The 23,756-nt window shown below is 39.2% G+C and overlaps 2 protein-coding genes across 4 annotated transcripts in view; both read left to right on the top strand.

Annotated features, from left to right (window-relative positions):
- Window positions 1–4,274, top strand: part of PARP9 (poly(ADP-ribose) polymerase family member 9) — a 41,903-nt gene extending 37,629 nt beyond the window's left edge. For all 3 annotated transcript variants that reach the window (XM_069475108.1, XM_069475109.1, XM_069475107.1), the window contains one exon: window positions 1,687–4,274. In XM_069475108.1, the coding sequence (XP_069331209.1) occupies window positions 1,687–2,060 (374 nt within the window). In that variant the 3' untranslated portion in view covers window positions 2,061–4,274. The remainder of the gene's footprint in view (window positions 1–1,686) is intronic.
- A 7,167-nt stretch (window positions 4,275–11,441) lies between these two features.
- The window catches only part of KPNA1 (karyopherin subunit alpha 1), a 62,988-nt gene continuing 50,673 nt past the window's right edge, over window positions 11,442–23,756 (top strand). The window contains exon 1 of the mRNA XM_069475106.1: window positions 11,442–11,596. The gene's annotated coding sequence lies outside the window, so the exon portion shown is untranslated. The remainder of the gene's footprint in view (window positions 11,597–23,756) is intronic.

Raw genomic sequence — 23,756 nt, 5'->3', positions numbered from 1 at the left:
TATCATATATAAACACACACATATATACACATACAGTAGTATATGTATTCAGTTGACTTTGTTCTAAACTTTATCCTTTTTGCCCTTGAGGTAATACATAGCAAGAACTCAACAGGTGGAAGAACAAAGAGCAAGAAAAAACTCTTGGGAAGGAAAATCTTTTATCTTAAAATATTACTTTGCCACATAAAATTGTACTATATTTTATCTGTTTACATTCAGGAAGTCCCCTTTGTGAACTTCTGAGTACAGGGATCATATCTTACTCATATTTTAAATCTAGAGCTGCACTGTTCACTATGGTAGCCACTAGCCAAACGCAGCTATTGAGCACTCGAAATGTGGCTAATCTGCATTGATATGTGCCTGAGTATAAAATACACACTGGATTTCAAAGACCTACTACAAAATAACAGAATGTAAAATATATCTGTAATTAATTTTTATATTTATTACATGTTGAAATGGTAACATTTAGAATAGCTTAAATAAAAATATTAAATTAATTTCACCTGTTTCTTTTTACCTTTTTTTAATGTGGCTACTAGAAAATTTAAAATTACACACATGGCTCATAGTGCATTTCTATTGTTCAGTGCTGCTCTAGAGCCTAAAACAGTGTTTGGTTAAGACCTATGTAAATGTAAAGAAAAAGAGAGGGAGAGAAGGAAAGAAGAAAGAAGGAAGGAGAATATGGCCTCAAAGTTTTAATTTTTTTCCCTTTAAGAGAGGTTAGAAAGGGCATTGAACAGGGATTACCTTGAGGTCTGGAATTTGGCCCTCACCCTCCTGGGAGTGCTCTTAATACTCCAAAGAAGATAATACAGATCACAAGCAATGTGTCAGAATGGAGTGGTTGGAATAGGGCACATCCTCGTATCACGGTCCCCAGAATGCCTGATAGGTGGAAGATTGCCTGGTGAATATGGACCTAGATCAAAAGCATATGGAGGGTCTTTGTGGGGTATCATACCAGGCCATGGTGAGAAATGACCTATCCTTGCCCCACAGTACAGAATACCCACCTAGCGACCAAAATGTCTGTGTCCCCCAAATCCAGGGGTATTCTTCCTAAACAATGAAGCGTGCACACTGACATTTTATATGCTCAACATTCCCCTTATTTTGACATGTTTTTCTTGTAATGCTGTCCATGAGATTGGGAGACATTCTGCTTTCATTTATTAGATATTTTTTTTAAAATCCATATTCTCAAAAGTTCTAGAGCTATCCCTCTTTGTAGCTTGTAGAAGTCAGACAGTGTTCTAAGAGAAACAGGACCTTCCTCCATTGTGCTCTCTGTCAGCTGTTTAGTTGATAATATTAACCTGAATCACGATCTCTCAGAATCTCAGATCTTTCATCTTTTAAATGCAGATAATATCCAAATCATAAATTAATTAAACTCAATCAATGTAAAAATACTTTGAATACTTTGAAAAGTTTATAGACTTCTCTATAAACTCTAATGATATATTCAAATGTAATCTGTTACTATGCTGATGATGTCAGTGATAATTTGTTACAAGGGAACAACTTTGGGCACTTTTGCTACAGACACAGGGACTCAGGACCAATAGGAGGTGATTATTTGGAAGACTAGAGAGAGAATACATATTAGTACCCAAATAGGCAATATCATTCACTAGATCATAACAATCTTTTAAAACTTTTTTCTTTTATCAGATCCAAAATATGGAGCTGGCATATACTTCACGAACCTCAAAACCCTGGTAGACAAGATCAAGAAAACCTCTGCCCCAGATAAGCTGATTTATGTGTTTGAGGCTGAAGTACTCACAGGCTTTTTCTGCCAGGGTAATCCGTTAGATATTGTGCCCGCACCATTGAGTTCTGTAGTCATAGAGGGTCATGACAGTGTGGTTGACAATGTCTCCAGCCCTGAAACTTTTGTTATTTTTAGTGGCATACAGGCTATGCCCCGGTATTTGTGGACTTGTATCCAGGATCATGTATTGTCACAGGATTTCTCATCGGGACCAATGATGTTATCACAGAGGCCTTGGGGGAAATTCACAAGTGGCAGCCCAGTTGATTAATCTCCACATCATTTTAATAACTGGCATGGCCTTAGTTTGGGGGAACTAACCAAATAATGACCATCAGTGACTCAAAGAGTGGTTTGAATATGTCAAATGTGTTATCTGTGTGGACTGACTGGGTTATTGAAGGAACCAGCCACATAGTAGTAGTACCTTAGTGCCTCCATCTTTGTTTTTATCTCTTGGGGTTGGGGTGGGTAGATACCAACTAAAAGACTCTCAAGACTGTTCATTCTCCTTGAAGTTGTTCTTTCATCTCCTTTACTATAGATAACAGCAGCAAAAATGTTTTACATGTAATGAAGAGATCTTTCTACTATATAATCCAGGCCTTTTAAAAATGATGAGAGTATAAACTATTAGGACAGCAGAATGATTTTAGATTTTCCAGAGAATCTTATAAAGTACTTTAGATATCAAAATAAATAACCTTTGTCTGAGTAACAGGCTCTGAAAAACTATGTCTTGAAATAAATGAAATAATTTGAAGTAGAAGGACATAAAAAGGTTGATATTCTGTTTGGATTCAGCCATATCAAGCAATGCAACTCAAGCACCATGAGGCCAAATTATTAATTCACCAAATATTTACTGATCACCAGATGTGTCTCAGTCACTTTGTGGATATGATGCCGGACAAGACAAATGTCTTCACAAACCTTTTAGCCTGAATAATCAGGAAGGCAGCTATGGACAACGTGAGTGTGATTGGGTATAACAAAAAGAGAATTATGGTCTCTTTGGAAAAATTTAAGAGGGAGAGGGATAAATTAATCACAGGTTGAGAGAAGGCCACCAACTGAAGTGAAATTCAAGCTGACACCATAAGGAGTGTAGCAAATTAGGAGCAGTCAAAAGAGTATTTTTGGCAAAGAGAATAGCTTTTATAAACATTGAATCCACTGTGACTGCCCAAATTTGACTACAGAGTTCTATTTGTAATGTATAGGCCAGCTAATCACACTATGCATTTCTTACCTACTTGAAAATCCGTATTTCTCTGTGCTTCCCAACTCTCCTGACCTCATATCCTCTTCCTTACACAGAACATTTCCTCTTCCTTGTCTTACCTTAACCAGCATTCTCCCTTTTGAAAGAAGCATGCTTATTGTCTAATACGGTACTGCCCTTGCACCTGTGGTTTGAAAAGTTCTGTGCTTTGGGCCCCTTGATTGAGGGGGTCCCAGTCTAGCCCTTCTCCAATGGTGCCCATCCTCACAAGGTGGAGGAGTCCACAGGGCTAAGAGAATGGATCCATCTGGAGCCTGCACTCCTCACTCCTAAGCCACCGACTAGGTACCCGGAACCCCCAATTTTCCTGTTTAAACAGCTCTGAGTTTACTTCCTCGGCCTGACTGGGTCTCATTCTTGGGTTTCTCCTTCCAAGGGTGGACTGTGCCACGGTCTGTATCAAGAATGGCCAAGGTCAGGGATGGGACTTGGACATGGGGGCTGAGGTGTCCACATGCATGAGGCCTGTGGTGCAGAGCTGAGAGTGAGAGGACAGATTTGAAAGCTCTAGCTTAAGTTTAATAGGAATTCTAAAAGAGAATGCAGGAGAGGCAATGTTCACAAGAATTAAAAAAAAAAAAAAGAAATCCATAACAAGAAACATAGTGAAACTGTAAACCACCAAAGAGGTGATCTTAAAAGCAGCCAGAGAGAACAGCCAGATCATCTATCAAGGAATGACAATTAGACTGACAGCATACTTTTTGTGGTAGGCAGAATAAGTCCTTCACCCACGCTGCAAAGATGTCTGCACTTTAATCCCCTGAACCTGTGAACCTGAAAGGACTTTGCAGATATAATTAAGGTTACACTTAAAATGGGAAGATTATCTAGAATTATCTAGGTGGACCCAATTTAATCACTAAAGTCTTTAAAAGTAGAGAACATTTCCTAGCTGACTCGAAGAGATGGTAGCATGGGAAGGATTTGAGGCCCTGTGCTGGTTCTGACAGATAGGACACTGTACAGGGACTAGAGAGAAGCTTCTAGCAGCGTTGGATAGCCCCCAGCTGACAACCAGCAAGGAAACAGAGACCTCAGTCCTTTAACTGCATGGAACTGAATTCTGCTAACACTTGAATTAGCAAGGAAACAAACTCAAGAGCCTTCAAAAAGGAATAAAGCCTGCCAACTGACACCTTGATTTTAGCCCAGTGAGATGTATCTCTGATTTCTGACCTACAGAACTATGAAACAATAAATCTGTGCCCTTTCAATCCATTAAAGTTGTGGTAATTTGTTATGGCCATAATAGAAAACTAATACACTTTCCAACAGCAACAATGGAAGCCTGAAGACATTAGTATAATATTTTCAAAGTGCTGAGAGAAATTAACTGTTAGCCTAGAATTCTTTAATTAGCTAAACAATTATTTTGCTTTAATTTTTGAAAAAAGACACTCTCAGATTCATCAAAAACTGAATTTACCAACAATAGGCTCTCACTTATGGAACTTTAAGGATGTACTTCAGGAAGAGGGGAAAGACCAAAGAAAAATCTAAGCTGCAAGAAGACATTTCAAAAATGGTAAGTATGTATACATCTAAACAGTCATTGTCTTTATAAAACAGCAAATTGGAATGTCTAATTTTGGTTATAAAATAAGACCAAAATAAAATACTGTAAAATGGTGGGGTGGTGACTACAGTTAAAGTGTTTTAAAGTCCTTGTATTGGGTCAGGTGCAGTGGCATGCACCTACAGTCTCAGCTACTCAGGAGGCTGAGGCAGGAGGATTGCTTGAGCCCAGGAGTTTGAGGTTGCAGTGAGCTATGATGACATCATTGCATTCTACCTGGGGCGACAGAGTGAGACTGTCTCAAAAAAAAAAAAAAAGTCCGTAAGTCAATTAGGTGAGCAGGTGGCATGTGCCTGTAGCCCCAGCTACCTGGGAAGCTGACGCAGAAGGATCATTCAAACTTAGGAGTTTGAGGCTGCAGTGAGGTATCATCACACCACTGCACTCCAGCCTGGGCAACAGAGTGAGACCCCCTTCTCAGAAAAACCCACCGAAACCCAAAAACCAGCAAACAAAAGAAATAAGTCGCACCCTGTAGCAAGGGTTGGCCTTTTGAACTCAGCTGACAATTATTGGCCTAGGTTGGCCTTCTGGGGGTTAGGGGAGTGAACCTTATAGCAAGGTGGCTCCTATCAGGCCTAGGGCAATTCTTCAGAGAATGGGGGCAGCAGACAGTTACCAGTCAGCACTCACAGCAGGTAGGGGGATGGATGTGCTGATCAGAAGATGGAGATATGAGGAAGAGTGATCGACTGTCCCCATTTGCCTGACTTTCCAGATTTTAGCACGGAAATTCCCACATCCTAGGAAACTCTCCCAGGACACAAATCCTAGTTTTCTGCGATGAGTATGAAAAGTTAGGGGAAAAGTATAAAACCCACATGACAGCCCCCACAACAGGGGTTGAAAACAACACCGCTTTTAGTGCCAAATAGATAATAGCATAGATTATTCACCTTCTGTAGTCACTGTCATGTTTGCTCCTGCTCACTGATGTTGGCAACCATGATTTGCACTTCACAGTAATGATCATCAATTGTTGCATCACTCTGAGGGATGTGACTTAACTGTGCAGTTTAAGTGAGTTGTAATCATATGCATTAACAGTGCACCTTTGGCTTTGCCTGTAAATTAACTTTTGTACCTTGTAAAAGTTGAATTTTTATTTTTTTATTTTTTTTTTTGAGACAGAGTCTCACTCTGTTGCCCAGGCTAGAGTGAGTGCCGTGGCATCAGCCTAGCTCACAGCAACCTCAAACTCCTGAGCTCAAGCGATCCTCCTGTCTCAGCCTCCCGAGTAGCTGGGACTACAGGCATGCACCACCATGCCCGGCTAATTTTTTCTATATATATTTTTAGTTGTCCATATAATTTCTTTCTATTTTTAGTAGAGATGGGGTCTCGCTCTTGCTCAGGCTGGTCTCGAACTCCTGAGCTCAAACGATCCGCCCACCTCGGCCTCCCAGAGTGCTAGGATTACAGGCGTGAGCCACCGCGCCCGGCCAAAAGTTGAATTTTTAAGATTGTGAATATTGCCACCATGTTTTATAAGAGTGGAGATAAAAATGAGAATGATCACAATACCAATACCAGCATGACCCAGATATCACCGAAAACAAAATCTAAACAACTGTGTAATGTTAATGACAGATGGAAAGACAATATAACTGGATTAGAAAAGTAAATAGTGGAGTAAATGTAAAACTAAATGTGTGAAGACGAATTTAGGATTGGGTATGGTGGAGAAGGGGATGTGAAAACACATAAGGAAACTAAATCTTAGAAGTGTAAGATGAGACAGACAAGTACTTCAAAATCAAAACGTTTTTCAGTTTCCCAAAAAGGCACCAACGCCCAGTCAAAAATACTGGCTGCTGAATTAGCTTGGGCATGGCACATGAACCATGTGACATACATTATTGTCTCATATCTTTCATTATTCTATGAAACTATGTAAGCTTACATTTCCTGATTCAAAAAATGTTCCCTCTAGCTCTTGGGTAATTTAAGATGAAAAACAATGTTTGTTTGTTTTTTTTCTTCATGACAGCCTATCATTGAAGAAAAACGGAGTTCCAAATTGTCATCTTTATGTCTCTTAAGATTTTAATGAATCCACAAAAACATTAAACAAAGGGTGTAATATCTTGTCCAAATACAAAGTAGACTTGGCTCATTTATCTGCTTTTGATGCAACTGTTAATTTTGACAAATTCTATTCAGTCTCTAAACTTCTGACCAAAGAAAATGAAAGGATCTCATCTGCTAAACACTGCTAAAAGAGAGCTGTGATTTGCTTACCTGAGACATAGAGGCTTTCATAATGAAAGTGTTTGATTATTTCAGTTTCTTCAAAATGTGTAGAAGTACTTAATAAAATTTTTAACTTTGGAAATGGAAGGAGATAACTTCTTAAACATGTGCCCACAAGATGGCTATCATTGTTGCTGGCCATAGAAAGGATGTTAGAATTCTGGCCAGCCATAAAACCATATCTCCAAGTGTAGAACAAAAAAGAATGTCCTGCTCCAAAGGAAATACCTTGAGAATGTGAATGGAAAGAATTGTAGTGAAACAAGAATAAACATGCTGGTTCTCCAAAACTGTCTGATAATCCTTGAAGAGGCCATAAAGAGCCTAGAAAAGGATGAACCCACTGACTTGAGTTGTTCAATGTTATGTGTAGGTTAAGACAAAAATTCCAACAGAAAAAAAAAAAGACTAATTTTTTGGAAATAAGTTGTTTCAGAACTTTAGAAATCTAACTTCAATTTTACAAGTTCAAATTACATTTGTGCTTTAAACCACTTTCCCTGGGGGGGGGGGGAGGTTTAACTGAGGATAACTCCAATGTGTTTCAGGGTGTTTTAAAAATGATGGTGACTAGGCGCAGTGGCTCACACCTGTAATCCCAGTACTTTGGGAGGCCAAGGTAGGGGAATCGCTCGAGGCCAGGAGTTGGAGACCAACCTGGGCAACATAGCAAGACCTTGTCTTAATAAAAACTGTAGGAAGGTTAGCATTCATGGTGGTGCACACCTTTAGTCCCAATTACTAGGGAGACTGAGGTAGGGAGATCACTGGAGCCCAGGAGTTCAAGGCTGCAGTGAGCTTGTGATGATGCCATTGCACCCCAGCTTGGGTGACAGTGAGACAAGATCCTGTCTCTAAAAGAAAAGATGATTATTTCACATATGGAGAGCCTACATAGTTAATTTACATACGTGAAGGACCTGATTGACAGACAAACGGCTGGTTTACCAAAGCAAGTGTGAAGATACAAAGTAGATAAACATTTTGAGAGCTGGAAATGAATTCCTACAAGTTTAAAAACCTGCTGTACTAGTAAATAAAATCCTAAGAATGCTATGCTCAAACACTTTAGTTGAGAGAACATTTACCTTTATGTCATTACTTTTCACTGATGAGGAATGGGTAAAATGCAGACAGAAGAGCAGAACTGCAAGTCGAAATTAATTTTACATTTTACTGTATTCTGTTTTACCATTATCTAAAAGAAAATAAAGATGTGCTAAAGGTCTGGCAGTTCAGAGAAGTATTAATGGAAAGGGAAATAGAAAGAATAAAAATATCCATGATATCAAGGGACAGCAAGAAACATGTTATTTTTTATTTAATATAGGTAATAACTGTTTAATTCTATTTACATTCTTCTTTTAAAAATTCTTACATTTATGTAGCTCAAGAATATAGAATAATATAGCCTACAAAATTGTAAATATGCAGTATAGCCAGGCACGGGTGGCTCACACTTGCCGTCCTGCTACTCAAGAGGCTGATTTGGCAGGATCACTTGAGGTCAGGAGGAGTTCAGTGACCAGCCTGGGTGATATAGTGAGACTCTGTTTCTTTAAAAAAAAATAAATAAATTACTAAAATTACTATATCAGAGGACAGAAAGAAACATAATAAAAATATTGTTCTGGCACATATTTTTCTCCCATTTGCTTAGTCCTATTGATTGTTACTAGCTGCCACTTTTAACCAGTCCTATTGCTACTTTCTTTAATAGCATTTATGCAACAGAAAACAAATACAACAGAATATATAATTTCAAGTAAATACCTATTTTTCATGATTTTATGTTCAAGTAATAATATATATAATTTATATTAATTTTCCCACCTATTAGACTGGCAAAAATTTAAAAAGTCAGATCTTTCCAAATGTTAGCAAGGATATGTGGTTAAGAGAATCTTATACATTGTTTGTGTAGTATAATTGGCACAACCACTTTGTGAACTAATCCATTAGTTTTCTATTACTGTGTAACAAACTACCACTAGGCTTAAAACATATTTATTATCTCATGGTTTCTATGGACTAGCAGTCCAGGCACAGCTTAGGTGGCTCCTTTGCTCAGGATCTCACAAAGTTGCAATCAAGGTATAAGTCAGGCTATCTTCTCATCTGGAGGCTTGGCTGGGGAAGAATCTGCTTTTAACCTCTCTCAAGGCCAGGCGCGGTGGCTCACGCCTGTAATCCTAGCACTCTGGGAGGCCGAGGCGGGCGGATCGCTCAAGGTCAGGAGTTCAAGACCAGCCTGAGCAAGAGCGAGACCCCGTCTCTACTAAAAATAGAAAGAAATTATATGGACAACTAAAAATATATATATAGAAAAATTAGCCGGGCATAGTGGCGCATGCCTGTAGTCCCAGCTACTTGGGAGGCTGAGGCAGGAGGATCGCTTGAGCCCAGGAGTTTGAGGTTGCTGTGAGCTAGGCTGACGCCACGGCACTCACTCTAGCCTGGGCAACAAAGTGAGACTCTGTCTCAAAAAAAAAAAAAAAAAAACAAAAAACCTCTCTCAGGTCATTGGCAGAATTCATTTTCTTGTAGTTGTATGACTGAGAACCCTGGCTTCTTATTGGCTGTTGGCTAGAGGCTGCACTCAAGTCCTAGAAGCCATCTGCAATTCCTGCCATGTGGCCCCCTCCATAGGCAATTTACAACATGACATCTTACTTCTTCAAGATTAGCATTGGAGTGTCTAGCTCCAGTTGGCTAAGGCAGAATCTTATATAATGAAGTGTAATCATGGGAGTGACATCCCATCATCTTTGCCATATTCTATTGGCTAGAAATAAGTCAGAGGTCCCACCTACACTCAAGTGGTATCTGGGGATTATAGGAGGCAACACCAGGACTCCATCTTAGAATTCCTCCTACCACATCAAGAAATGTTAAAGATGCAATGTCCTAGGATTTAGCAATTTCCCTGTACATAGTAGAGATGTACAAGAATGTTCATAGCAGCATTGTTTGTGATAGCAAAAATATTGTTCTATAATTTTGAATTTCTCAAAATACAAAATTATGTAGTCAGAGAGACATTAGCTTATAAAACACTATGCATGGTATGATAAAATTTTTGTAGAAGTAGCATATATAGGAATTCTGCTTCCAGCAATGGCCTACTGTTGTTGTTTGGACCAACCCTGCCACCACTGAGAACAACTGGACAAAATATAAAAAACACTAGTGCACTGAAGAGTTACCAAGGCAGTTTGAAGTTGTGGGTGCTAAACTGGGAAGAAAAAGGAAACCCCAAGAGGTGAGCCTGACATTTGTCATCACTTTCCCAAAGCTGAGGTGATTGCTGATTCTGAAAGGAATGGCTGAAAAACTGAGCAGAGCTTTTGGCTGTTTCATGGGGTTAAGAAGGCCAGCCAAAGAGGAGAGGCCCTAGAAATACCCCAAACTTTTGGTTGGGACCCTCAAAGACTATACCCTAGCTAGGAATAGGAGTGAACTGGAAATTAATTAGCTTTCGCAAAGATTAAAGTCCAACTCTGAATAATCATTCTTAGTTCCTGATTGGAATAAGGTGATCTGTCTTCACCCTAGCTGTGGTCAGGCATACTTGCCCTTAAGTCTCTTCCACAGAACACCTTCCCTTTCGCCAGCCCCCTTGCTCAAACTCAACTCTGACCTTAGTAAACACACCATCAGTGTGGTAATGCTGATGCAGCAGAGAGAGAGATCCAGGACAAATGAACATTGCATAACCTAGGATTCAGGGAGTGTGGTCCTCTCTCCTTCCCTCCCACACTTATACATATTTTAATCTACCCCATCTCTTTCACTTTGCTTCTCAGTGTGTGTTTTAACTTGATTTAAATGAGTCTTTTGAGAGACTTTTCTGTTCCAAAACTTCTGCTGGGCTGGCTACTGTTTTCCTTCTTTTGAAGCCACTACTCCATTTGCTCCCCCAAAAGAATTCCATCAGATTTAACATTAACAACCATTTGCTCCAAATTTTCATTTGAGAGCACTTATTGGGAGTTAAGCATTTGTGTTTCATTTAATTTATTGATTTTTGATACTACTCATACATTATTTGGCAAAAGGGATGGGAGAGAACTAAAAAAACAGGAATACCTAGAAGCTTCTTGCAAAAATGCTGCGTATGAACCCTTCAGACATGAGGCGCTGACTACCACTTTTTTAATACTCTCTCAGCCTTCAATCATCCCATCATTCATTCCCTAAACGTGTGTAAGGTACCTACCACGTGAGAGGCTAGATACGAAGAGGTGAATGAGGATCGATCCGCCCCGGAAGAGCTTAGCGAAGACAGGTTTGTAGACCTAACCTTCTCCAACCTTTGCCACTGACTGCAAAACCTCCTTCTCAGCGAGACCCTCCCTCCAACTTGCGACTATTCACTGGTTGGACGCTAACCGCCGGGAGCGGCCAGTGAAAGGCCGTTAGAAGACTACGCTTCCCGGTAGCCTCCGCGGCGAGCGGCGGAGGGGCGCGCGCAGGCGCGCGGGCAAGCCCCCGCACGCAGGCGCACTGCAAACGCCGGCTGAGCTGAGTCTCGCTCCTTGGTGCGCGGCGGCGGAGAGCGAGGCCTGGTGAGCGGCGCTGAGGCGCGGGCCGCCTCTTCGAGGTTGTTCGCAGGAGACGTACGGCGGGCGATCGAGCGAGCGATCTGCTCACTTCAGCTGTGGCACCGGGATCGGTTGCCTTGAGCCTGGTGAGTGCGGGGACCCCGCGGCCCTAGCCCCTCCCCCTCCCGCCGGCGGATCCGGGCTGTCCTCGACGGGACTCGGGAGAGGCCCCGGGGCGAGGGCGGGCGCCGGCTGTGGCTCGAGCTCTGGTGCCTGGGCCCGGACGTTCGCTGCGCGTCCGTGCGTCACGGGCCCGGCTGTACTAACTGCCGCGCGGCCGGCGGAGAAGAGGGTGGGGGTGGGGAGCGCTGGTGTGATCGCCATCAGGAACGCCGGTTGAGGCGGGGCGGGGCGGCGCGGCGCGGCGGCGGGGCTGGAAGCGGCGCCGGGGACTGCGGGGCGCCGAGGCAGAAGGGCGGATATGAAGTGGGCGCGGAGCCTGCGCCACGCCGGGCGCGGGGCGGGGTACGGGGGTGGGCAGCGCACAGCGCTGTGACAGAGGCAGGGAAGAGCAGGGGTGGCATGTAAAAATTCTAACCGAGGCAGGAAGAGACTGTCTTGGGAATTCACAAGTTACAGCCCCGGCAGGAGCCGGTGATTTGGAGGGAGGTAGGGGGAGCGGAGGGTGGAGACGGCTGCAGTTTACAGATGTCATAACAACATGGGCCTGAAGCGGCTGACGGGGGTGTGGTAATTATAGGAATGACGGAACTTGGTCTGCACAGAGCGCGTGTAAGTGGTAATGCGAGGGAAACAGTGAAGTATTAGATTAAGCTCAAAATAGGAGGAGAAAACTGAAGGATGACTGGAGTCAGGGAAGTCGTCATGAAGGAATGCTAAGGGTTAAATGAAAGTGCTTCGTGTTCCACTTTTAAATGAAAGGTTTCAAAATATTTGAATTTTAAAGTTTAAGTTCAGAATAAATGATTACGAAATTTTTTTTTTTTTTAAGAGACCGGGTCTCGCTATATTGCCCAGCCTGGACGCGCACTCCTGGGCTCAAGCGATCCTCCTGCTTTAGCCTCCAGAGTAGCTAGGACTATAGGCGTGGGCCACCATGCCTGGCTCTGCGAAGCAGTTTTTTCTAAAACAAACTATTAAGTAATATTACTAACTTTTTCATCCTTTTTTCCCTTGAATAAATGGTTCCTTCAAGACCTCTATTAGCAGTAGATGAGTAGGTGATTTTCCTCCCTCTTGTTGCTTCAAGGCTTATTCTTGACTTTTCTTAACTTTTTCTTGCATTTGTAATTATTTTTGGAAATCCACAGTTATTCCCGCCTCCATTTTAAAGATTGAAGAGATGAAAATTTAATTTTTCAAATGAAAGTGAGAATGGGTTCTATTTTATTTTTATTGAAATAATTTATTCTTGAAAGGCATTGTTTTATGGGCATGTGAGATTTTAGGGAGGACGTGAGAGAAAGTAAAGGAATTAACACTTATTGAGCTCCTTTCCAGGTATTGTGCTAAATGCTTTGTATATATTTAAACATTTAATGCTTACGGTAATTTTGAAGTCGATGTTAATTTTTCTATTTTTACAGATGAAAGCACTGAAGGTCAGAGAAGTTAAGTAACTTACTTAAGGTTGTCCAGTTCTTGTTGGAACCAACCTTAGAACCCAAAGTCACTGACATTTTAAGAATTATTTCTCTCTTTTCATACTAACTGGTTCTGTTTTCTTTATTTAATCCATTAATTCAGTGAATACTTGTGGAGAAATCCTGTGCCTGATACAGGGAATGTAGTCATGATCAAGACACACTGTCCTTGTAGTCATGGAATTTATAGTGTATCAGGGAAGACCAATAAATAATACAGATATTGATTCTGTGACATTTTATCAGTTATTACAATTGAGTGGAAACTAAAGCACTCTACTAAATAGCAAAGGAAGTTCAAATGGAAACAGACAACATAAGCCTTGAGGAGCGTCCAGTCCTGTAGGGAAACAAAACATACGTTTATAGAACCCTGGAAGAGACTAAATGATGAACTTACCACCTGAAATCAGTATACTTGCATTATGTTACTTTATAGATGGTCCTTGTAGAAGTTTCTTCACAGAGCTATGATTTAAGATTACGCATCTTGACTTTTATCTAGAATTGATACATACCAAAGGAGGCCATGAAAAAAATCTTTTCTTCGTTGCCATCCAAGACACTGTTTCTAATTTGTTTATTGATCCCTGTACAATACAGACCTTAGAGACAAATTCTCCTTAAAATCACAGTGCTGGGCTTTTTCTTTCCTTTCTTTACTTTTTTTTCTTCTTTTGTTTTTAAACAAATGATTGGTTTTTATTGGGTCCTCTTTGTTTTGTAAGCCATCCTGTTTCTCTTTATACTTTGACTGTCAAGAGGCTCAGAAGTTTGTTCGAATTTTGTAATTGTCCTTAGTCTCAACTATCCTATAGAATTATTTTATACCATATAGTCTGGAATTGCTCTCAGTTGTTTGCTGGATTATTTTCTTTGTTCTCTGTTGCTCTCAATTATTTTGTCATTTTCCCTTACATTTGAGAGCAGAATTGTATCTTATTCATCTCCAGTGTTTTAACACAGGGTTTGTTGGATGAATGACAAAATAGTCTCAATGATTTATGATACCTGTGCTTTTTAAGTTTGCCAGATTGTTTTTAGAAGTATGTATGAATACTGTGTACGAAATCAGTTAAGACCTTTGGCCATGCAAGTAAAGATGACTGACCTAGTGATAAAGATAATCCCCCTATTACTCTGTTTTGTTGTAAGATATGTTTGTACTTTGCAGAGTGTTATGAATTTAGCCATACTGAAGAAAACATTGGAAATGGTAAACAATTCAATTAGCTGATTTGGGCTGATTTCTTTCTTCTATTTATTGCTGCAGTAAGCAGGAGATGGCAGGCCAACTGGAGGCCAGCGTGGGGCTTAGAAAATTCTGAGGTTGTGCATTGAAAAAGCAGGGATGAAGACTGATGGAATGTACAACCTTTTTGATTGTTTTTTATAGATGTTGGAACCCAACAGAACAGATCTATGTGAAAAAATGGTTCTGTTCTAGTGTTGTAGACTAATTGGGACAGTTCTTGAGAGCAGGCGCTAATCCAGGATATGGATAATGGGGATAATCTCCTTCACATAACAAGAATTAATGCTGCCCTTCGTATGCAAAGATAAGTCTGCTTACTCACTGTGATTGATTTTCCAGCATGAGGGGGGAGATGTGCTGAGTTGTCCAGAAGTCTGTGTACTTCGTGATCAGCAAGGCAGCTTGGGGTCAGAATGGGGGTTTGTAGCTAGGGAATAGAACGACCTGCAGAAAGAACTAATATCTGTTGATGGGTCAAGCTCTACATCAGGTGCTTTCACTTAATTGTTCTGGCAAAACCACTTTGAGGATGTGGTTACATGTACAGGGTGATTGGGTAACTTGCCCTACTTCATAGAGTAAGTAGTAGAGCTGGGATTTAAATATAGGGCTGTTTGTGCGGTGTTCACATAAATCATTAAAGCTTGATTTTATTAGCAATTCAGTCTCTTTGGAAGAACAAACTAGATGTAGTTTGTTTAACATCATGAAATACTACTGAAGATCTAATATACTAACAGCTGAAAGATTGTTGAAGTTCCATATTTTAGAAGCTTTAAGAAAATATATTTTTTAAATTAGAATATCTAAGAAGCAGCTGTCCCCGTCCCAGCCTCTGTACTTTAGAGGCTACCATTTTCTTTCTCTTAACTGTTTCCTCTTATGTTTGCATTCATATTTATGAATATAGTAACTTACTTTTATTACTATTCTTGATATAGCAATTTTAGACATTATTGACTTTCCTCTATGTAAGATATTCCTTAGTGTTCCATACATGTCTACCTCACCTACCACATGTACATACACTGCCTCTCCCATCCTCCAAATATAGTTATCACAGGTGTTTATTAAGTCAATATTCAGTGTTTACAATATTATAACTATGTAAATATTCACAGATGAGCCATGTAGAGTACTGTGATACCATTTCCTCTCAATTTTTGTTTTTCCAGGAGTTACTGCAATTTTATTTATTTTTTTATTTATTTTATTTTATTTATTTATTTTTTTTGAGTCAGAGTCTCGCTCTGTTGCCCAGGCTAGAGTGCCATGGTGTCAGCCTAGCTCACAGAAACCTCAAACTCCTGGGCTCAAGCGATCCTCCTGCCTCAGCCTCCTGAGTAGCTGGGACTACAGGCATGCGCCACCATGCCCAGCTAATTTTTTCTATATATATTTTTAGCTGTCCATATAATTTCTATTTTTAGTAGAGGTGGGGTCTCGCTCTTGCTCAGGCTGGTCTTGAACTCCTGAGCTCAAACAGTCCTCCCACCTCGGCCTCCCAGAGTGCTAGGATTACAGGCGTGAGCCACCGCGCCCGGCCTATTTTTTTATTATTATTTTTTATTTTTATTTTATTTTATTTTGCATAATTTCTTGAGACAGCTATCCTGGAACCCTCGTCTCTCTTAATGCAATCTGTTCTGATTACTTTTTAGGCCTATTTCACAGCTGTTAGCCTGGGACTTCTCTTTACATCATCCTTAAAATTCTTTGCTCTTCTCCTGTACTGGATCCTCTGTTTCCTGTCCCATATTTTTTTTCTTGGTTTACACATTTGCTTGGAGTGGTGTATCCTCTCCTGGTTTCCTGAGAAAAGGGTACATGGGAAGTAAAAACGTTTTGAGATCTTTCATGACTGAAAAAAAATCTTTATTCTGTGTTCACATTTTATCAATAATTTGGCTGGGCATAAAATTCTAGGCTGAAAATAATTTTTGTTCAAAAGTTCTTTGTTTTCCTTCCATTGTTGCTGTTGAAAGTCCAAAGCCAGTCTGACTCTTAGCCAGTCTGACTCTTCATTTGTATGCGGTCTTCCCCTTCTGACTCCCAATCTCTAGAAGCTTTTAGAATGTTTTTAACCCTTGAAATTCCATGATGATATGCCTAGGTATGGGTCTTTTTTTCATTTAAGGACATTCGGTGGACCCTTATAAGCTGGGAGTTCTTGTCCTTTAGTTTTGGGCAATTTATTATTTGGACATTAGAATTATGCTTCTCAGTTCTTTTTTTTTTTGAGACAGAGTCTCGTTTTGTTGCCCAGGCTACAGTGAATGCCGTGGCGTCAGCCTGGCTCACAGCAACCTCAAACTTCTGGGCTCAAGTGATCCTCCTGCCTCAGCCTCGTGAGTAGCTGGGACTACAGGCATGAGCCACCATGCCTGGCTAATTTTTTCTATATGTATTTTTAGTTGTCCAGATAATTTCTTTCTAATTTTTTTTGTAGAGACAGGGTCTCGCTCTTGCTCAGGCTGGTCTTGAACTCCTGAGCTCAAACGATCCACCTGCCTCAGCCTCCCAGAGTGCTAGGATTACAGGTGTGAGACACCTCGCCCGGCCTAAGGTGATAAGCCTCTCAGTTCTTGACACTCATCACATCCTACAGGATCCTTTTCCTTAAATTTCTGAGCCCTGTTTCTGTTACCCCTTCCTGTAGCATTGTGGTTGATACCTTCCTTGAGTATATCATACTCATTGTGAAATATGTAGTGGGGGTGTGTATTTATCAATAATTCCACTTTTGGAATGTACGCAAAGGAAATAAAACCAGTAGTATGTATAAGAATGTTGATTGCAGTGTGATTATTCTAATGAAAACTTTTAACAACCTAAAAGTTATAAAATGAGGGCTTGATTATAGGAAATGATCACAGTACACTGACAAATGAGAAAAACAGAACACCAACATATAAAAAAATCTTTGCAAGTAAAACCCAGCTTACATTATTTTTTATACTTTTAAAAAGTATTTCATAGTTTAAGAAATCAGAATACAAAAGTTTTATGTGGAAATTATCTTCCAAATTTTCTACAATAAGCAATATATTATACAATAAGAACAACTTTCAAAACTTTCACGGTTTAAAGCTGAAAGCATATATTTACCACAATGAAACTTCCCAACCTATCTGAATTATTGAATTTCTGTACTTTTGGCTGGAATTTTTTCAGCTCAACATGCTGTTATTTCATTAGAAGTTCTGATCTTTATGAAGGAGAAAAATTGTCCCCTACCTAATAGTTTAATGGGTTTTGCTTTGGGCTAGTTATTTTTTTTAAAGACGTATCTTTCCAAAAGATGACATAAAATTTTCCTTCATGGTGGAAAAAATTTAAAAAATTTTGCAATTTTTTAATTGCAAAAAATTGCTCCTATTCAATTCATATTCATTACTGAATTTAATAAGCCCTGTAATTTATCTGTTGTATGTACACTAAAGAGATTTCAAATTAAGAATTAGTATATATATATATATATATATATATAGGATGTACTTTTTCTTCCAAATGGTATTAATAATTCAAAGCCAGAAGTTTAATCTTCAATACTAGGCACACAGTGGTCATTCAAAGGCTGTGGAAAGAACAGAAAGTAAAGAGTTTATATAAAGAAATAAAATGGTGGACATGGTAGAATACTAAAATTATAAGAAATATATTTTTTAAAAGAAATGAACCACAAAGAGCAGATAAGGAGAGAATCACAGATGATGTCAAAACTTTTTTAGAAGCTGTAAAACAAATGGTCAAATGCTGTTTTACTAGCAACATGGAAAATGCCGAAGCCTAAACATCTGCAAAGGGATAAGTCAGTAAGAAAGCTGATTTACCTTGCTCATAAGCAGGAGGCTTGACAGACAGGAGATCTCACAGGTAATACTCTTAAGGTAGAGTGAGGAGTGGGGCTAAAAACTAGGTTAATTGAAACTCTACAAAACAGCAGTCACACACCCAAATTTCCTTCCCCATTCTTCCTAGCCAGGGAACATCCTTCCCCAGTTCCTTCAGATGTTGAGAGGATTACTCTGAAGAAACTGAACTAGAGACTCTAAAATGGGTGCACCAGTGCAGGGGAGAGTATGAGTGAAGTGCCATATTGAAAACAGGATTATATGAACACAATTAACAGTAAAAACCCCAGCTCATTTTCTAAAATGAGTTCTCAAAATATGGCAACCACATGTATACTTCCCTGGCAAGAGACTGGAGGCTTTCCTCAGGCAAACTGACCAGCCCAATAGAAAAGACTTACGACTCCCAAAATGGCCAACTAGCTACTCCACCCTTCAATAAGCCACCATATAGGCTTCCGATTCAGGTTTTGGCACTTCACTCTTAAATATGAATGGGCAATCACAAGATGACCAGACATGGTAAAAGCCTCTCTTCAGAAAGACAGCAATGGAAATAAGGGAACTTGGAGAAAACAGCAATGAAAGCAAAACAAAAAATAAAAAAATATAGCCTGGGCGCAAATGGTTCACGCCTGTAATCCTAGCACTCAGGGAGGCCAAAGCGGGCGGATCATTGACCTCAGGAGTTTGAGACCAGCCTGAACAAGAGCGAGACCCCGTCACTACTAGGGGGAAAAAAAAGGGAAAGAAATAGCTAGACAACTAAACATACATAGAAAAAATTAGCCGGGCATGGTGGCACATGCCTGTAGTCCCAGCTACTTGGGAGGCTGAGGCAGTAGGATTGCTTGAGCCCAGGAGTTTGAGGTTGCTGTGAGCTAGGTTGACACCACAGCACGCTGGCCCAGGCAATAGAGTGAGACTCTGTCTAAAAAAAAAAAAAAAACCTATCATTAATATCCTCAGGATTATAACATCTATGAATCAATATAAAGATGCTATAACATAAGAATGAGCTCCAAGAAATTTAAAATACGAATAGAAATTAAAAATTCAACAGAAGGTATAGAAGACATCAGTAAGAAAATCTCTCAAGAAACAGAACAAAAAGACTAAGGGATAGGAAATAGAAGGGGAAAGAAAGAAAATTAAAATAATATAAGAGTTCCAATACTCAAATAATACAAATTCCAAAAAGAACAAAAAGTTGATGAGGAAGAGATTATCAAACAATGCATCAAATTTTCTTTTTTTTTTTTTTTTGAGACAGAGTCTCACTTTGTTGCCCAGGCTAGAGTGAGTGCCGTGGCGTCAGCCTAGCTCACAGCAACCTCAAACTCCTGGGCTCAAGCGATCCTCCTGCCTCAGCCTCCCGAGTAGCTGGGACTACAGGCATGCGCCACTATGCCCGGCTAATTTTTCTATATATATATTTTTAGTTGTCCACATAATTTCTTTCTATTTTTAGTAGAGACGGGGTCTCGCTCTTGCTCAGGCTGGTCTCGAACTCCTGACCTTGAGCGATCCGCCCGCCTCGGCCTCCCAGAGTGCTAGGATTACAGGCGTGAGCCACCGCGCCCGGCCCAAATTTTCAATATCTGTTCAGTGAAAGATACCATTAACAAAAAGACAAAATTAAAAGAAAGATGGCAGACTTAGAGTAGATATTTTCTAAGTCTGCTGTCAACAAACTATTCAAATCTAACCTCTACAAGGAAACTTCTGCAAACCAGAAAGACAGGAAATCCAAAGGAAAGATAGACAAAAGACAAAATATATAGTTATTTAAAAGGAAAATTTGAATGGACCTGAGAGATGCTCAAATTAATTACTAATCAGAGAATGTAAATTGAAACAAAGATACAACTTTATATTCATCCGACTGAGAAAAAATAGAAAGATAAAACCAAGTACAGGCAAAGATGTGGGCAAACAACCACTTCCCTGCATTCAGTAGGCAATATAAACTAATTCTCCCATGCTGTGCCCTGGGAATCACAATCTTGGATATAGATCCCAGAGAACTTCTCATATGAGTCCATAAGAATGTGCAAATAAGAGTATATTTACCGCAGGGTATTTGTGATGGCAGAAATTCAGGTATCAGTTATTAGGGAATGAAAAGTAAACTGTGGTAGATGCACATTATGGAATTCTACATTAGACACAACTAAATGCATGTAAAACAAAACAGAAAGCTTCCCAAGACAATGTTGAGTAAAAAAGTAAGAAACAGGACCAGATCTATAAAACACAATAAATAAACTAAATACATACCCACTACTACATATTTCACAATGATTCTTACATACTTAAGGAATGTATCAACCACAATGCTATAGGAAGGGATAATAGAAACAGGGCTCAGAAATTTAAGAAAAAAGACTCTGTATGATACATATTCAAGTCCTGCAGTCAGTGCTGTGGAACCTTGTGTATGCAGAAAATTGGACCTTTGTATACGCAGGTTTTGCAATCCACAAATAATGTGAATACCATATTTTTGATCCATGTGTAAGTGGACCCATGTAGTTCAAACCCATGTTCAAGGGTCAACTGCATTTTAAAGGTGCAAGTGCACTGAATGGATGATAGAAATTGTTAGTTTGAGTGTTGAAAGCATTTGTGAGTTCTTGTATACCACAGTTTAACAAAAAAAAAAAAAAAAAGAAAGAAAGAAAAGAAAAGAAAAACAAAAGAAAACCAAGAGTTGCTGGCATTTCTTGTTCTTCCAATTTCTACCTACTGCTTTTGAAGGAAGACTGCTCTAATAAAATGGGACTTACTGCTATTCCTCATCAGTCACACTTGCTGACTTCTGTGCCTTTATTTTGTACTCCTCTCTCTGTTTTGTGAGTTTTTGTGTTTCAACTTCAACTTTTGAAATCCTGTCTATCCTTCACAATCTAGCTGAAACATCATCTTCTCTATGAAGCCATCCCTGATCACCTTAGTCAGAAGAGATTTTTTTTTGAATACTTAGAGTCATTTATAGCCATTTCTTCATTCCACAGATATCAAGTGTGAGCTATGTAAGGACTAGACGGTGGGAAGTATGCTTTTACATGTTGCTGTTCTTCACTTCATGAGGTATCATTATCTCCATTGTGCAGATGAGGAAACGAAGACTCACAGAAGTCTAGTGTCTTCCCTATGTCATTATGCTAAGAAGCAAATTTGAACACAGGGCTTTAAGGCCAGGCTTCATTTTTGAACTTGCTTCTTATGACGTTTTGATAAAAAAAAGCAGCAAGTAAATAGTTAATTTTTGTGTAAACATTCTTTCCTTTTGGATTTTCAAAAAAATTTTTTGAAATGTTTAGAACACTTTAGAAAGTGTTAAAAACTGATTCAATAAGGAATGAGCAATCTGAATAGACCTATAACACGCGAAGGCATTGAATTAGTAGTCACAAAACTACCCACAGAGAAAAGCCTAGGCACATATGGCTTCACTGCTGAATTCTACCAAACATTTAAAGAATTAATATTAATACTAATTCTTCACAAAGTCTTCCAAAAAATGGAGGAAATACTGCCCAATGCATTTTATGAAGCCAATATTACTCTGATACCAAAGCCAAAGACATCACAAGAAAACTATAGGTCAATATCTCTTATAAATATGAACATGAAAATTCTTAACAGAATACTAAACTGGCAAACTGAATTCAACTGTGTGTAAAAAGATTTATACATCCATGACCAAGTGAGATTCATCCCAGGAATACAGGAGTGGCTTAAAGTCCAAAAACCAATTAATGTAATACGTTAGTAAAATAAAAAACAAAAATCAAGCCAGGAGCAGCTATTCAGGAGACTGAGGCAGGAGGATCCTTAACCCCAGGAGTTCGAGGCTGTAGTGCCCAATGACTGTGGCTGTGAATAGTCGCTGCAGTGTAGCCTGAGCAAAGAGGTGAGACCCTGTCTCAAAAAAGTATTATTGTCATATAAATAGACACAGAAAAAGCATTTGACTAAATTCAGCACCATTTGATGATAAAACACTCAACAACTAGGAATAGGAGGGTACTTCTCAACATGATAAAGGACATCCATGAAAAATCCAAAGGTAATATATTTAATCGTAAAAGACTGGTTGCTTTCCAAGATCTGGAATAAGACAAGAATGTCTGCTCTCTCTACTTTCATTCAACATTGTATTTGAGGCTCTAGTAAGGGAAGTTAGGCAAGAAAAAGAAATAAAAGGCATCAAGATTGAAAGGAAGTAATAAAGCTATCTCTTTTTGCAGATGACTTGATATATATCAACTAGAAAAGTACCTGTACTAGTAAGTTTAGCAAGATTGTAAGATATAAGATCAATACACAAAAATCAATTGAATTTCTCTAGATTTGTGATCAATAATCTGAAAATGAAATTAAAACAATTCCATTACAATGGCATAAAAATAAAATACTTAGGAATAAATTTAACAAAAGAAGTATAAAACTTACACTCCGAAAATTACAAAGCATTGTAGAAAGAAATTAAGATCTAAATAGAAAAACATCGCATCTTAAAGAATTGAAAGATTTGACCTTGTTAAGGTGGGAGTACTCCCCAAACTGCTACTCATGTTCAACATAATCCCTATCAGAATCCCAGCCGACTTCTTTGTAGAAATTGACAGACTGATCATAAGATTCATAAGGAATTGCAAGGGATCCATAATAGCTAAAATAATCTTGAAAAAAAAAAAAAAAACCAAAAAAATTTAGAAGACTCACACACTGATTTCAGAAACAAAGCAATGGTAATCAAGACTGTGGAATTGGCACAGGGATACCCATATAGGTTAATGGAATCAAACTGAGAGTCAAGAAATTAAACCATATACAAATGCTCAACTGATTATCAACAAGGATGCTGTTGTAGTTGTTTGGGCTGCTATAATACACTGTAGACTGAGTGGCTTATAAACAACAGAAATTTATTTCTCACAGTTCTGGATGCTGGAAGTTCAAAGTCAAGAGACTGGCAGATTCAGAGTCTGGTGAGAGCCTCCTTCCTGGTTCATAGACAGCTGTCTTTTCACTGTGTGTTTACATAGCCAAAGGGGCAGGTGAGCTCTATGGAGTTTCTTTTATAAGGGCTCTAATCCCATTCATGAGGACCCTACCACCATGACCTAATCAGCTCCCAAAAGTTTTGCCTTCAGACACATTTACATTGGTACTTGGGATTTAGCACGTGAATTTTGGGAGAGACACATTGTCTATAGCAGGTGCCAAGATCATTCAGTGAAGGAGGAATCTTTTCAAAAAATAGTGTTAAGACAGCTTGATAGCCACATGCAAAAGAATGAAGTTGGTCTCTTACCTCATGTCATGTACAAAAATTAACTCAAAATGAATCACAGACCTTAATGTAAGAGGTAAAACCATATTAAACTCTTGGAAGGAAATATAGGATTAAGGATTCTTGGATATGACACCAGCATGAACAAGAAAAGAAAAAACAGATTAATTTGAACTTCATCAAAATTAAACTTTTGTAAGCTTCAAAGGATACCATCAAGAAAGTGAA

This window comes from Eulemur rufifrons, chromosome 7, assembly GCF_041146395.1.
Source record: "Eulemur rufifrons isolate Redbay chromosome 7, OSU_ERuf_1, whole genome shotgun sequence".
NCBI classification, from domain to species: domain Eukaryota; kingdom Metazoa; phylum Chordata; class Mammalia; order Primates; family Lemuridae; genus Eulemur; species Eulemur rufifrons.
The sequence above is the reverse complement of the archived record's forward strand: the minus strand, read 5'-3'. Positions and strand labels throughout refer to the sequence as shown.